The sequence below is a fragment of the Zosterops lateralis genome, assembly GCF_965231275.1.
Source record: "Zosterops lateralis genome assembly, chromosome: Z".
Lineage (NCBI taxonomy): Eukaryota > Metazoa > Chordata > Aves > Passeriformes > Zosteropidae > Zosterops > Zosterops lateralis.
Genome location: NC_139800.1, coordinates 48,055,089 through 48,071,046, shown reverse-complemented (window position 1 = coordinate 48,071,046; position 15,958 = coordinate 48,055,089). Strand labels below are relative to the sequence as shown.

Genomic DNA, 15,958 nt, shown 5'->3' with positions numbered 1-15,958 from the left:
TTTTTTCAAGTCAGGGCCTCCAGCCTTCAAGAAGCTTTCCCTCCTGCAATTCCCAAAGTACAAGCAACTACAACAGTTCAGGAGGTACAAAATGTCCCCAGCAACAAGAACACTTGGATCTTGCCAGTCCTGCTTCATACTGGCCAAGTTGAAACAAATTAATCCAGTCACATGGCCACTATACAACCCTGTATTCAAACAGAATATGAATCTCACTTCCACGAACTCTCCCTTCACTGTGTACCCAAGCTAAGAGGACAGCATCTGGACTCTTTGCAAATGCACAAGATAGTGACTCCTCCAAAAATATGTGGGCCAAAGCAGACTTTACTTGTAGTTTCTCCTGCAGTGCAGGCAGAAACAGGCAGCAGAAAGAAGAGCAGAACACCCACCTACAAGGAGCTCAGGAGAGACTGCCAGAGACGAAGATAACACAAGATATATCAGACTACATTAGGAATAGCCAGAAGAGGGGTGACATTTACTTCATTTTTTTTAATGCATTACAAATCTTTAAAAGTTATAAAATACTTCCTGTATTTTCCTTATAGCAACTAACTTGGAGGAAACCTTAAGTGTTCTTTTTGCTTTGCCTCAGGCAAAGTGCCTCTACCTTTTATGGAACTGCCACTTAAATAAATGCAACTCACCTGCACACAGAGAAAAGGGAAGGCCCAAGCACAGCTTCTCCTACATTTCTGAGTTACAGCAGGATGGCTTGGTCCTTCTCTGCTCTGTACAACAGACCCCTGACGGCACATGGAACTTATGCAGGTGAGCGGGGCAGATGTGCCTGCTTTCTGTGGCTCTTCCAGAAAGAGCAGGCACCACAGCAGGATTAAGCTGTTGTGCTGCTCTGGGCCACTTCACAGCTACGCCGCCGTGGAAGTGGCATGCCACTGCCATTTCCATTCAACACCAGGCTGACTTCCAGACTTCCAACCCAGCCTGGGCTGGAGTCCTCCCCCTGCAGAGGATTACCACCACAATCACAGCTCCAGCAGACTTAGCACAGCCACAATGAGCAACAGCAAACACTTTCTCACCACCGTCAGCTGATGGCCCAGGGCAGCTGAAAACAACACAGAAAGAAATGATGGGGCAGCAGCTGACTAAGCCACCTGGATTAGAGAGGCTCAAATGGGCCTGGAAAAGCAGCATGTACCGCTAACCCAGCAGAACTGCAGCTCCAGCTCTCATCTCACTTCACCCAAACATGATCAGGTGGCTGCTGGCTCCAAGCAGCTAAGAAGGCGCACAAACATTGACACTGCAACACAGAAGTCAGGCAAGAGGGAAAGAGCAGCCACCTGCATCACCCTCAATACACACATCACCTGTCCCTCCACACAAATCTGCTCCTCCTGCTTTCTGTCACACTGGCCACAACAGCTCTCTCCTGGGCCCATGCAACAGCCTCACACTCTTGCTGTGACACCTTTGGCCACATTTCTCCCCAGAAAACATGGGAACAGGCCAAGAGCACAGGTCAGCTATGGCAGAATCCAAAAAGGCAAAACATCACCTGTCTCCTTCCTGGGGTACCATCCCACGTTCAGACTTCACCTGATGCAAGGGCAGGAGCCTGGAGTCCCACTAGATCCCAGAAGCCAAGGTGGCACCCAAGGGTCCATCACACTTTATCTCCCCTCACTTGTGCACACACACACACACACATACACTGACCTGTTTACCACAGTGACATGTCTCTGCATGGGGATTTCTTTAGGTGATCCACTCCCAGCAGCCGAAGGTACAGCAGATCGTGCACTCTCCACAACAGGTTTCACACCTCCACATGCCACTTCTCTGCCTCGGGGCAGGCGAGGAACAGGCCTCTTACTGCCTTCTTCTGACATGTTCAAAGACCGAGGCTGCCGCAAAGTTCCTTTGGGCTTTCCTAAAGGGTTTGCAGAGACAGCCATGAGTAGCATTCTCCTCCCTCTAGACTACCTCCACCTCCTGGGGTACCTCCTGCACTGCCATCCAAAGGGTTTCTTCTCTACTGGGGCTTGTGGGCACCTGAACTCCCACCACACAGCAGAGGTGGCCAAGTCACACCCACGGAGGAACACACCACTTTAGCATTCAGGCCACAATGGGATAAACAAGCTCTTGGTCACATATGCTGGATATGCCGCATCAGTTTTGGAGGTTTCACACTCTTCCAAGGGGATTGATGTGAATCAACCTGCTTTTCTAATCCCTGTCATTTAACTGGGATATTAGCCATTAGTTTTGCTTCCCAACTGGCATCCTTGTAGAAAAGCAAGAAGCAGCAAACACTTCAGTACAGACAACAGTGCCCACAAACTGAGAACTACTGTTTTTCCAGGCTGACAGCCTGCAAGCAAATGGGTCATGCTCGGGCTTAATCCTGGGCCCAATTCCACAGACAGCCACACAACAGTACAGCAGTGAGGAAAACCTGCCCCACGCTTTAGGGAAACACTGCTACAGCAGCTTTTGCAAAAGGTAGGAGGTAAAAAGAGCTGAAAATGGGCATCAGAACTGTGGTACAGTGGCACTGGCATCAGCAACAGGAGCCACTGTATCAGCCACAGATAATCCTGCAGGGACTCCTCACTGTGAGGGAATGGTTCAATCCTCCCACTCCATGACAGGCCAAGGCCAGCCTTAAAGAACAAGAAGGCTCACTGCCACATTTCTTGCCTGCATCTCAACTGCGTTTCTCACAGAAGCAGGAGCACATGAAAGTGAAGCCAAGTGTCCTACAAGGACTTTGTTTTTCAAGATTATTCACATATAGACCTGAAAAAGGCCTTCTCTCTGATTATGGCTTTCAGATATAAACACCCTTGTGAAGAACACTCATTCTCCCAAGAACTCTCCCCCTGGACCGTGTAACTCATGGCTGTAGGTGACACGCGCTCACAGCCAAGACTTTTACTGGAGCAGCTGCACAGTTCTTTCATAAAGGCAGGCCCTCTAGAGCTGTCTGTGGCTTACCTGATAAACTGACTGGAGATGTGTTCTTCAGCCTCATCTGACAGTTCACCTGCCGGACTGTTTTCTTCTTGGAACTCCTCTGTCGGGCCACCAGCTGAGCAACTCTTACAGTTTCACTGCAACTAACAGCATGGCAAATAACCTTGTTGGAGCAGGAAAGGGACAGGGAAAAAGCAGTCAGTGAGACCCATACTCATCCACAGCCCTCAGAATCACCTGTATCCCTTTCCAAGCCTGTAACTGCTAGATCACACTGGCCAGCAGGCAGCTCAGGAAAGGCTTCAGCAGCAGACACAGATCTTGGAGATCTCACTCTCCTTTTGTGAAACCCCAGAAGAAACCTCAGTGAACCTCAGAAATCGGCAAACCAGACAGCCAGAGCCTCTCCATCACCTTTCCACATTTGGTTGGGCCCCTCTGAGAAACAGCTGGTTTCTATCTCCCATCCCACAGGCCCATAATCTCACTTCATAACTCCAGGAAGCCATGAGGATGCAGCCTGTCCTTGTTCCTCCTGCCAAGGCTCACTAGAGGCGCTGGCACCATGCTGACCCTGTGGAGCAAGGCTGCCTTTGTCCCACTTACCAAAGAAACTGCACAACTATCCTGGCTGCACCGAGCGCCTCACATGCACTGGGCTGGCCTCCAACAACAGTCCAGCCTTGGACAAGCCCACAGCTATCTCCCTGCCCAACTTCATGGCCTCTTGCCTTAATATCCGCTCACCACAGGACATCCCATGGATGGACACAGCAACCTGGCATTGACAGGACACCAAACCATGTGCCTAGCATGAACTTTGCCTCATAAAGAGGATTGAAGTCCAAACTCTTGGGCCATTCAACTGCTGCAAAGGAAGCTGGGTGAGTACTCCTCCAGGACTCCGTAAGGACACAGGCGGTTAGCCCAAAAGCACAAAGTTAAAAATGAAAGTCTGTGGTCTCAGCCATGTCCTTTGGTGATGGTGGAGATTGAGAAAGGGCCCCTTTCTCAGCAGTGCCATAGATCCAGCACTGTTGTGTTGCTACCCATGGCCCTCGGCAAACATCAGAGATGATCATTTTGCACAGAGCAGAGCAAGAGAAATTCAGGGACTTCGCCACCATTTCTGAAATTTAGCAAACAGCAACTCCAAAAAGGATCTTCTCTCACTACCAAGACCGGGCAGTCAAAGCAGAAAACCAACAAAAGCAAGAGATTGCTAAGCAGCAACAGCTTGTTCCAGGGATCTTCTCAAGTCTCCCAGGGCGACGCAAACAGCCCAGGAAATCATGGGCAATGGATGATGACACTAGAAACCAGGCAGTTCCTCCAGCAGTGCTCTCCAGCTCATCCTTCCCCCTCCTCCTCCCCTCCTCTGCTGCACACCCAGCACCTTTGCTGGGTTGGCTCAACACAGAGCCAACGCAGGGATGGCCTGTCCTTCTGAGGGACAGCTCTCCTACCCCAGGAGCTCCTGCTTAAAAATCAGACAGTGTCCCTGCTGTACAGTCAGTACTGATAAAAATAGCAATCCTGCAGTCTCACCACTGTTATAATTAAATGCCAGGAGCCACAGAAAAATTGATGCTGGGAAACATTGCTACAGTTCATGTCATACAGCATCTTTGCTCAAAGGAGCATCAACTAGACCTAGTTAGTCAGCTGGTGGAATATCTCCAAGGACAAAGAACTCTCAACCACTCTGGACAACTTCTTCCATTGTTTAGCCAGCCTCACTATAAAAAAAAGTGGTCAGTTTAATGTTTACATGGGACTGCTTTTATTTCACTTGGCTTCCGTTGTCTCGACTGTTCACTGAATACCAATGAGAACTGCAGATGGAATCTGGCTCCATGGTTTTTTTACTCTCTTTAACAGACAAATGGATAAGATTTCTCTGAACTTTCTCTTTTCCAGCACAAACAATTCCTGCTCTCTGAGCCCTGTATCAGAGATGTTATGTTCCAGCCCCTTCTTAATCTTCACAATCTTCCATGAACTTGCTTCAATGCAGCTATGTCTGTCTTGTTCTGGGAAGCTTAGTACAGGATGTAGTTTCATTGCTGCTGAGCAGGGGGGAATAATCACCCCCATCAGAGTACTGCCAACTCTTCCTAATGAATCCCAGTATGCTGTTGGTCTCCTTTGCTGCAATGGCACCCTGCTCGCTGTGAACTTTGCACCTACCAGAACTCCAGGGCATTTCTCTGCCAAGCTGCTTTTCAGTTGGTCAGCTCCAAAACTATACAGGAACATAGGGTTTTTCTTCCCCAGGTGCACTTGGCATTTCTCTATACTGAACTTCATTGTGTTCCTGATGCTCCATTTCTCCAGCTTCTTGAGATCCCTCTGAACAACAAGCACATTTGTCTGCTCTATCAGTCTCTCCTGTCATCTACAGACTTTCTGAGGATGATGTCTATCCCACCACCTAAGTCATTCATGAACATGTAAGACAGCAGTTCCTGAGCATCTATTCCCAGGACACATCACTCTTAAGTGGTCTCCCAATGGGTTTTGTACTACTGTTATGGAAGAGGATATTACAAGCCCTACCAAAATTCAGTTAAAGTACCTCCATTGCTTTTCATTCAACCAATCATCTCAATTTGAAAGGATATTTATTTGGTCACATGATTTTAACTTCATATATCCATACTGACTTGCCCTCTTGGCTTTCAAGTGTCTGGAACAGCTTTCCAGGATTAGACACTTAAAACTTTCCCATAGCTCAACATCAGGCAGATCTTCCAACTCTTTCCCAGTGAAGGGTAGTGCTTTCTTTCAGTCCTCAAGAACCTCCCACAAACTACCATGACCCTTCCCACGTAACTGACACCTGGGGGTACACTGCAATAAACTCATGGACTTGCGCATGTTCAATTTTTCCAAATGTTCCCTCTCTTAATCCTCCCTCAACAAGGTTAAGACTTCCTTGCTCTGCACTTTCCTCTGCCTATTTCCATAGTATCTCTACACCCCTTCCAGCTCACCCAACTCTGCTTCTATCTCCTGTGTGCTCTCCTGTGTGCATGTTTGCAATGGTAGACTTAAGTCAGGAGCTCCTTCTTCATCCACACGTACCTTCTCCAACCTTGCTTAAGAGAGAGACTTCATCATACAGCAGCCTGTACCTGAGTCATAACTCATCTTTGTGAAAGGTGAACCCTTCACCCTTTCACAGATGTCTGTGCAACAATCTGTGCTCAACAGCGTGAGCCTGGACTTGATAAGGCTTTAGTGAAGTGAAACACAGCAAAAGCCTGAAAGTCTTAATTTGCTGTATCTTCTTTCTTCCATTTTTCCGGTTCTCCCTGTATCCCTGTTTCCTCCCATTGCCTGTGCACTTAACCAGCTATTTCAAGGACTTTCTATGGAAGCACTTTCTCAGAACTGGCAGTGCTCTGGGAGCTGTTCTCAAGGGCATGGCACTTGGTCTTGGTCTTCAAGTTGTTCAAATAATCAATAGTAAACAAGTCTTTCTTAGGTCCATGCACGATTGTTTGGGTAGCATCTGTATAATCCTTCCAGACTGCTTCTCCCTCCTCATGTATGTTTCTATTTATGGCTCAGTTTTGTCAGCACTCCTGCTCCCTTTGCTTTTTTCCCCAACTGTTGGAACATACCATCCTTGAAACTCAAGATGGCAATCCTTGAAAGCTCACTACCTCTCCTGGATCATTCTCTTCAGGACTGTATTCCATGAGTCTTCCAAGCAGATTCCTGAACAGGCCAAAGTCTGCACTCCTGAAGTTGATTGTTGATCCTACTTTTTGCTTTGTTTTTCTCTTTTCAGGCACACAGGCACCATCTAGCCACAGACCGGGCTCTTCCCAGCCTTTACATTTGCAGTTGCCGTTCCTTGTTTTCAAGGACTGTGTCCAGCAGAGCACCTCTCCTCACTGATTCATTGCGTATGTCAGGATGCTGAGAGCAGCAGACCCCAGAAATATCCTGGATTGCTCATACTTAGGATGTCTTGTCCCTACAGCAGGTATGGCAGTGGCCCAAGTACCCCATGAGGATCAAAGCTGCAAATCTAAGGCCCCTTGTGGTTGCCAGAAGAAGGCATCATCTGCTTTGTCTACCACTTCTTCCCAGCTAAGACATTTGTAGCAGACAGCCGTCACATTGCCCATACAGTAGTCTGTCCACTACTCATAAGCTCTTGCTGTCTCATCATCTGTTTCAAGACAGAGCTCCTAGCATTCCCACTGCTCCCAAACTTGGAAGGTCTCACAGGAACTCCTTCTATTCACCACTGCAGCCCATGACTCCTCAGCAGCCAGTGTCAACTCACAGCAGCACGCTGGTTGTGTGACCTGTTGCGACAACTCTCCATGACTTCAAACGAGATCACAGCCCTGAAGAACACCAAGATCTCCAGTTTCTTCTGGCTGCAGCCCAAACTGTGGACAGTCGTGTACTGGCACTTCAGAGAGATGCTCAGTTGTGCCCACTTCCAAAAAGCGTATGAGAGCCTTCCTCAAACTCCTACCTAAGAGGAGTGGATGCATGGGATGGATCACTTGACCTTTGTTCTCAAAGTCTCAATATAAAAGGGTTTTTTTCCCTACACAGTTTATCATAGTTTTATAAATGCACATTTTCACATCTTTGCTACACTTCAGGTTTTTTCTGTGTTTAATTAATGTTCTAAGTAATTTTTAGCATTTCCTTCCCTCATTTCATAATGATAAAGTTTAATAAAATGGTTTGAATTAAAACAAAATCAGATGTAAAAAGGGATGGGGTAGATAATCAGAACAAAACAGTCTTCAAATTTCTCCTTTTGAAGGGGCTTAATGATGCAAGCAGAAGTCAAAGTTTTCTTAGAGGAAGGTGCAACAGAACACTTCTCATAAATGAACATGAAGCGAAGCAAAGTAGGGTTCCTTCAAATGATGCAACCACCTGTTGCAGGTGCACAGTATTTCAATGGGTTCCCCTGCAATGTTTTCTGAATACTGAACTTAATTCTCATCTTCTGTGGAAACTGGAGGACATACCTACTGCATAAAGACAAAGTCATCAGCTTTAATTTTTTCCACATTCAAGACAGTAGCTAAATTAGTGTTCAGTAGCAAGAGGAACAAAGGACAATTTATATCATTGCCTTTCCAAGATAATCAGGCTATTCAGCCTCAGTTACCTAGCTAATATCCACATCCACAAATACTTAAGGCAGCACATAACATGTGGCACTTCGAGACCAATTTGTATTATTTCCTGCTTACTTTATACTATTCCTTGTTGAATGCATTTCTTGTGTCTGGGACAGCTGACCTAGCAGTAAGGAAAGTCCTTTTAAGACTATCTAGACTGCAGGCAGCATCATCAACTGCTACCAGACCCCTGTGCTGTGCATGTCTTTGCTGTTCTGTCCCACTGTCCACAAGGGGATTAAAGGAACAGACAAGGGTCTTGACAGACATTTTGGAGGTCAGGGTACTCCAGAGCCATGAAGAGACTGGCTGACTGCATGCTCTTGCAGCAGCCTCGTGTGGACTGTGAGCTACAGTATCAGCCTATAATGGAGCTCAAGTATTCTGGAGAGAGGTGAACAAAGAGAACAGGCTTGTAATAACATATAGCCTAGGTCCTGTAACAGGAAAGCTCATGGGAGCAGCTCCAGGCAGATTAGCAGCCATCATCACTGCATAGTCATCTTGCCACCCTCTGCTTAATGTCTGCCATGGGGACACTATGGACAATGGCAACAGGAGGGTCATCAAACAGCAACATGGGTTCAGTCTTTGCACCTCTCCTGCCTCCCAGGTGTTCATTAAGGTGCTTCCTCTCAGCTGTTTCAGTCACGCAGAGCATAGCTGGCACTTCTGAACCAGAGTGAGTCCTCCTCAAGTACCTCAAGACCCCTGTATACTCACTTTCTCCTTTTTCACCTCCTAAAGCCACATTTCACTCTCTTGTAACAGCTACCACAAAGAAGCCACTGCCCTTAGTGCTATCCAAGAGTTCACAAGGCTCTCAGCACACATCGTATTAGTGGATAAACAAGGCTCTCAAGGGAATGGGAGGATACCAGATTACACCCTGCAAGCCCTAGTTAGAAACAGATGGCTATCTGCCAGAACTGCTACAAGGAAGCATTTAATTGCAGGATCAGGAATGTTCCCAGACCTGAGGCACCTGCAATCCTGTTACTGATGTAGCTGCAGCTGATGCAGGCTTTGGAGAAAAGGAATCCCAAACTTGTTTATCTGCTGTAACAGGGCAAATTCTGATGTAAATACGCAGAACGGGAATCTGTTGCTCAAAACCAGCCACATTTTCAGGTATCAGGACAAAACCCAGGATACCTCTCACTGTATTCTCATCACACAGCTAATGACAGAGACCTAGTTCTGAATTCCCAGATGCCATCTTGATCCAGCTGAGCAAACAAAGAAGCTCACCCTTAACCTCCTGTCTCTTTAGACCTGCTATGACAGCCATACATTGTGCCAACCATCTACTAGCTTTTTGCCCTGCCTAAGGCTACAAAGATTTCCGGAGCCCAGACATAGCTCCAACAAGGGAGAGGCTTCAAGCTTGCCATGTAGATTATCTGCAAGTCACACACCTACACAATTCTGACTTCAAACCAGGAAGTCCAGACTATTGGGGCAAGGCAGTCTGTGGTCCTAGCAAGCTGCTTTCCAAGGTGGCAGCCACCAGGAGACACAGGTTAGTGCAGCAAGAGCAAGGAATAAGGGACAACTCTTCTACCACACCAATCCTCTGCTAAGATCTGCTTCTCTTTCTTGATCTGTGTGATGACCCTTTATCCCTTGCAGGCTTGTCAAGCTGAGGCATTTGCAACTGTAGCAGCAAGGTACCTCACTTACAGGAGCTCTTCCTCACCTCGGCACATATTTGCAGTCCTGCTGCACTGCAACCCGTAACAAACAAGAATCCTAAGTCCAAAGCAAGCACTGTCAGACTTATAAGCAACAGCACCCAAGAGTTTCACTGTAGGCAAAAAATAATGCTAAACCCCACTGAGAAGAGATGATTAACACATTTTCTTGCTTTCAAGTGTTTGAATCTTTGCAGTCTGATTCTCACACTGATTCTTTACACTCTCATGTAAACTATACATATTTTTAGAAATTGTCTTGTGTTTGGCATAGTTCTTCTCTGAGAGAAAAACTTGATTGATAGTCAAAGTTACCAATTAGGTCATGAGATTGTAACCTTCTTTGGCCAATCCTGGCCTTCTCTAAACAGTGTATGTAAGTTGATGGAGTCAGAAAAATAAAGAAGCTTTCCGTGTCTGACCTGCTGCTGCCTGCTGTCCTCTGTGTGGGTCTGCACCCACATCACAACCTGTGACCCCTCTGTGTGAGGTGGTCACAAACATACACAAGTTAACTTTCTTTAAGGTTCCAGGACAAGCCACTAGTATCTCCTCCAAAGTCAGAAATGCTGAGAAAGGGGCCAGATCTTCAGTCACACAAATGATCTTCCCATACAGAATTCACATTTCCAGGAAAAAGCCCTGCAACTCTACACTTTTTGCATACACAACCTTGGGTATGGAGGGCAGAGGCAGGAAAATAAGGAGCACTTATTATCTTATGTCCCAGCTTCCAGCTCTCCCAGAATTAGTGCACCATATGCATTCTACAGAAATCCACAGCACAAAAGGAAGTAAAGCTATGAACCAGGAACATTCTGCAAACACAAAAACCATTTCTGATTCTTACCTCTCCCATTTTGTTCTCTTCCATTCTGACTACTCCTGGGATACTCTCCAAGTAGCCTTCCAGTGTGTCATATCCTAGATGCCTGAAGGGAATCAACTCATTGGTCAGGGATCTGTATTCACTTTGAAGTTCTGACAAACGTACACCACTTTTAAAGGCATGAAGAACAGCTCGTAGGGCTTTCGTGACAAATTCTGGCTCCTGCATCTTCACCTATACCCCTGCGCCCAAAAGAAAAAAAGAAGGGGAAAAAAGCATTTTTACGAACACACGTTAAAATCACCAGCTTTTATTATTCAAGCTCCCTCCCTCAACAAGCTAGAATGCAGCAACTCAGTGGCCCATCTCTGAAGACAGTGATACTTCGGGGTAGAGTTGTAGGGCCATGGTTGTGCAAGCCAAGCATAATACAGTATGGAACACACGGGGAATGACATTGTCAAAAAGTGCTGACAAAGGAGCACAGCAGCCATCATGCACAGGTTGGCTCTGTCAGACACCACAGGGCCAGAAGAGGGGGAGGTGCTGCTAAGCAATTGACCTACCACAGATAAGTACTGAAGAACTGTTACCTGGGACAGGGCAATTCTGGTTGTGTAATTGAGGAATGAGAGGCACTCTGGAAAGTAGCCTGGGTGTCCTGCCAACAGCAAGTTGAACATAAGTCAGCAGTGCCCTGGCAGCCGGGAGGGCCACCTGTGTCCTGGGGTGCATCAGGCACAGCATCACAGCTGGGCAAGGGAGGGGACTGTCCTGCTCTGCTCTGCTCTGGGGCAGCCTCACCTCAAGTGCTGGGGGCAGTTTTGGGTGTCACAGTATGAGAAAGACATTGAGCTGTTAATAGAGTGTCCAAAGGTGGGCAACAAAGATTGTGAAGGGCCATGAGGAGAACCCCTATGAGGACTGGCTGAGGTCACTTGGTCTCTTCAGTCTAGAGAAGAGAAGACTGAGGAGAGACCACATTGCAGTCTTCAACTTCCTTGTGAGGGGAAAAGGAGTGGCAGACACTGATATCTACACTCTTTTGACCTTCTCTTGTGTCAGAGAAGGTTTAGACTGAATATAAGGAGAAGGTTCTTCACCCAGAGGGTGACTGAGCACTAGAACAGGCTCCCCACAGAAGTGGTCACAGCACCAGGTCTGACAGAGTTCAAGAAGCGTGTAAACAATGGTCTAAGGCACATGGTGAGATTCAGTAAGTCTCATGCACAGGGCCAGAAGATGGATTTAGATGATCCTGTAGGTCTCGTCCAATTCAGGATATTCTGTGATTTGATGACACCTTACTACCTGCAAGGTTAGAATTTCCACTGGAAGTGAGACAGAGCACAACCAACACCCCCTGCCACAGACACCCACATGCTGAGGTGCAGGGTGTCCCTCTACAGAGAACAGAGCTGCTCCACATGCCCCTGAGCCAGCACCTGCACCAGTGCCCACATCTCAATTCTACCATGGAAACAGCATGCATCTGAGGCATGCAACATCTTACCCACAAGTGCACAACGCCTCGACTCCACAGACTCTTCAGAGAGAAAACACAACTTAAGTCCCCAGGCACATGATCCTCTGACACAGGGATTTTGTTCTGGCCTTCTGATTTTTCAACCTTTCTTGCTCATGTCTGGCAGGGCCATGGGAGACCCAGAGCCTGCCCCAGGGATGTGCACTGCATGACCGTCCCACCGGGCTCTGCCCAGGCACGGAGCCTTCTCAGCCTGGATTGAGGGACAGACCTCTTCCAGGGACATCACACGGTGCTTGCTGAGGCCAGCCTGGCAGTCACCTCACACAGCTCCACAGCCCTCGGGCACATCCCAGTGCTCTGTGACACTTCTTGGCTGCTCCCCGAACAGCTCAGGGCTTTTTCGGCAGCCACGCAAAGCGGAATGCCTGAACCTGCCTTTTATCTTTGTGCAATGCATTTCATTCACATCTACAGACTCATTCCATCGGCTCTAAAGAAAGACTGTTTTATCTACCTCACGCTTAGGATTTTACCATTACAAATGTCTCATTTATATACCTCTAGAAATGTATATCATTAGCATATCTAAGCATAAATCTACTGATTCACTCCTTCATACTGACATCTCTAACTATCTACATAACCTAGGCATGTGCTGCATATAAATATTTTGCTATCTGAGTACTTCCTGGTACAACGAAGCAGGAGCTGCAAACACTGGACAAAATGGCAGCTCCCTCCCACAAAATGGTGGCAGAAAACTTCCAGCCAGGGCTCTGGCCTCAGAAGTCTGGGCAGCGCGGGAGGCGGCTTCCAAGCGGGAGCCAGCACTACCTAAAGCCCTCCCAGCCCCTCGACTCACAGGCCTGCACACACTTGGGCCTTCTCCAGAAGCACCCAGCTACGCCCACGGAACACTGGGGAGCGCCAGGCCCAAGTGCTGCAGGGCAGGCTCTGCGCTCCCAGCTGGGCAGCTCCTCCCGGGCGCCCGCTCAACGCAGGGATGCTCCTGCCACAGGAACCTCCCTGCCACGGCCACCGTGGATCAAAGCCGCACGGAGCTCTCGCACAACCCGGCAACAACCCCGCTCTCAAAGTGCATACTGCACGCAGGCTCCATCCAGCACTGAGCACGGCACACTGGTGCACCTCAAACGCCTCCTCTTCACCCCCCAGCAACTAATGTGACCCGTGAGCAGAGCCGGTGCCTTGGGTAAAGGCCACCTCACTCTCCTCAGGATGCTCCAGCCCCAGGCACAACACCAGAGTGCCCCTCCTCCACCACACCAAGGCCAAACACTGCTGCCTACACACCTGCCCGAGGCACTCTCAAATCTGCACTGCTGCCACAAGGGACCCCGTGAAAGGCTGCTCTGCACCGCTCTCCGCAGAAAAGACCCATCGCTGTGGCCTTCCTGGGGAAGTCACCCTGGGCAACAACACACCAAGTCCAAAAGGAAGAGAAATCCCAACCCTCAGCACATTTCAGACGCCACAACACACACTTCAGTCTCTCCCTTCCTGCAGCCAACTTCACAATGGTCCAGCTCCACGGCCAGGCAAGGAGGCACAGCATCAAGTCCTTTTCTGCACCGCTCCTTGAACAGTTTCATTTCATGCACACACAGCACTCCACTAACCCAACCGTACCTCTTGCTCTGCACACTCAGATTTGCACACAGGTACACCCATGTCCCTGCACCCACACAGACAGCACAGCCAACACCTGTCTTCACACACACACGGTTCCTTAACCCTGTAGATTCCACCCTCGCTGCTCCAGCGGCTCTCACTGACTGATCCTGCAACACCTCCCTCAGCAACAGCTGCCCTCAGGCTGCCCTCTGCTTAACACAGACACTGCCCACGACGAGGAGCACATGCTGAACCTGCACATCTCCACACAGCAATGGGCAAATCTACACTGGACACTTGCATCCTTCTCCCATCCTTTCAGAGACTTTGCAGCTGGTGCACTGAGCTTCAAAGAGTCAGAAGACGTGATTGCCACCTGCCAGAAGAAAAAGACACACGAGTTTCATATCTCCTTTGGTCCCACTGATTTTCAAATAACATCATGCACCAGAGAAAGGTGTATATGGTGTGAAGTCGTAACAATATAAAACAATCCCAAACACTCCATCATTGAGAACTAGAACATAAAATGCAGTTCTGTCTACAACTGTTTTTCAAGCCACATTCATTCAGGAGACATGGAAAAGCTGATGAGAAACTTTTTTTGTGGCATTTTTCTCTACTGTCTCTTAAATAAGAGACAGTTTCTTATTTGGTTAACATGGCTCTTGAAAGTTCTCTTGCCTAAACCTCCTGAGTTTATCTTCCTGCTCAGGTGAAATTAACAGTATATGTGCTACATCTAAGGATTTATGAAGAAAATTTAAAATAACCTAGAATGGCAGTTTCAAAAGTTGATTCAAAAGAAAAAACTTCACTTAAAAAAACCCGGAGGATCATGGAGGAATGTCATCATACCAGTGTCAGGCATTGGTTATACATCATGTCAACACTGGGCACATATATTAGTTGTATACCAATGCAACAGTCTTATGGTATAGGAAACAGCAAACGGCATATTGTAAAGTCTATCCCCCTAAACTATATTGTAAGGAGTAGTCACAAGGGCAAGTTAAACGGGGTGACAGATACTAGGGTACAAAGGTTAAACTGAATCCAGTCTCAACCCACACCTTACAATCTTCCCATTCCTACAGTCAGCAATTACGCAGAAGACTTGCAAGGCAGTAATTGTGACCACACCCATACATTAACAGAAAGCTACACAGCTCAGAGTAGCTTCCGAAGCTTTTTAAAAATCGTTTTTGAGTTAAGCTGCTTTAACATTAGGTCATTCAGCCGTGAAGACATTTTCCCGGCGGTTCACTGCCTCCAGACAGCAGGACACTTCCCTGGAAACAGAGTCCGAACCGCCTCATCATCACCAAGTCAGCGCCCATCGCTCAAACCACCTCTGCCAGCATCTGAACCCAAACTTTATGGGAATGATCAGAACGCATGAGCCGCGCTGCGGATCATTAGCCGGGCTAAGGAAAAGAGGAAATGCGGACAGCTCTCCCGCAGGGAGGAATGCGCTCCCCGGTAGCCTCGCTTTTCGCAGAATGCAAACACTCCCCCGAGTGACTCCGAAGGTGGAGAGCATCCACTAACCCGCTGAAGACGAGACACTGTCACCGCGCAGAGCCTGGGGAGGAGCAGCCCCCCGCGGGCCGGCAGAGCCCGTCCCTCCGCGCCGCCTCTTTCCCTCAGACCGGGAGCACTTACGCCCGGCGGGCCTCCGCTTGCTCCTTTCCACTTCCTCCACCCGGGGCTTTCAGGAACCGGCCAAAACCTCTTCCCGTGTTGCTGCCGCAGCCGCCGTGGGCCGGGCCGGAGCTTGATGGAGCCACCGCCTCCCTGCGCGGGCCCGGGGACTGAGGGGCTGCGCGGCCGCTCCCGGCGCCACCGCCCGCCGCGGTGAGGCCCGGCCCGCCCGCCGCCTCCGCCCCGCCCGCCCCGGGCCCGGCCCCGGGCGCCTGCGCCGCCCCGTCCTGCCGCCCCGGGGCAGGGCCACGTGGGGGCCGGGTGTCACCGTGCCGCCTTGTCCTGCCGCCCCGGGGAAGGGCCACGTGTGCCTCGGGCCGGGGCAGCCGGGTACCGCCGCGCCGCCCTCGGTGGGGCTGCCCCTGGGCCGCGCCCGCCCGCCCGCCTCTGGGCGCCGTGTCGTCTCCCCACGCAACTGGTGAAATCTCAGTCCTGTCACAAGACAGCAGCCAAAGACCCTCGCTTTCTAGAGGGACTGACTAAGGAATAA

The 15,958-nt window shown here is 48.9% G+C and overlaps 1 protein-coding gene across 5 annotated transcripts in view; it reads right to left on the bottom strand.

Annotated features, from left to right (window-relative positions):
- The window catches only part of TDRD7 (tudor domain containing 7), a 47,419-nt gene extending 31,859 nt beyond the window's left edge, over positions 1–15,560 (bottom strand). For 3 of the 5 annotated variants that reach the window (XM_083883866.1, XM_083883869.1, XM_083883870.1), the window contains exons 1-4: positions 15,430–15,560; positions 10,662–10,882; positions 2,971–3,112; positions 1,687–1,900 (exon numbers count right to left, since the gene is read on the bottom strand). In XM_083883866.1, coding sequence (XP_083739992.1) covers positions 1,687–1,900; positions 2,971–3,112; positions 10,662–10,868 — 563 coding nt within the window. In that variant the 5' untranslated portion in view covers positions 10,869–10,882; positions 15,430–15,560. Of the gene's footprint in view, positions 1–1,686; positions 1,901–2,970; positions 3,113–10,661; positions 10,883–11,233; positions 11,302–12,153; positions 12,735–15,429 lie in introns of those variants that run through there. The other 2 variants (XM_083883867.1, XM_083883868.1) reach the window with 2 other exon arrangements.
- Between the last annotated feature and the right edge of the window lie 398 nt (positions 15,561–15,958).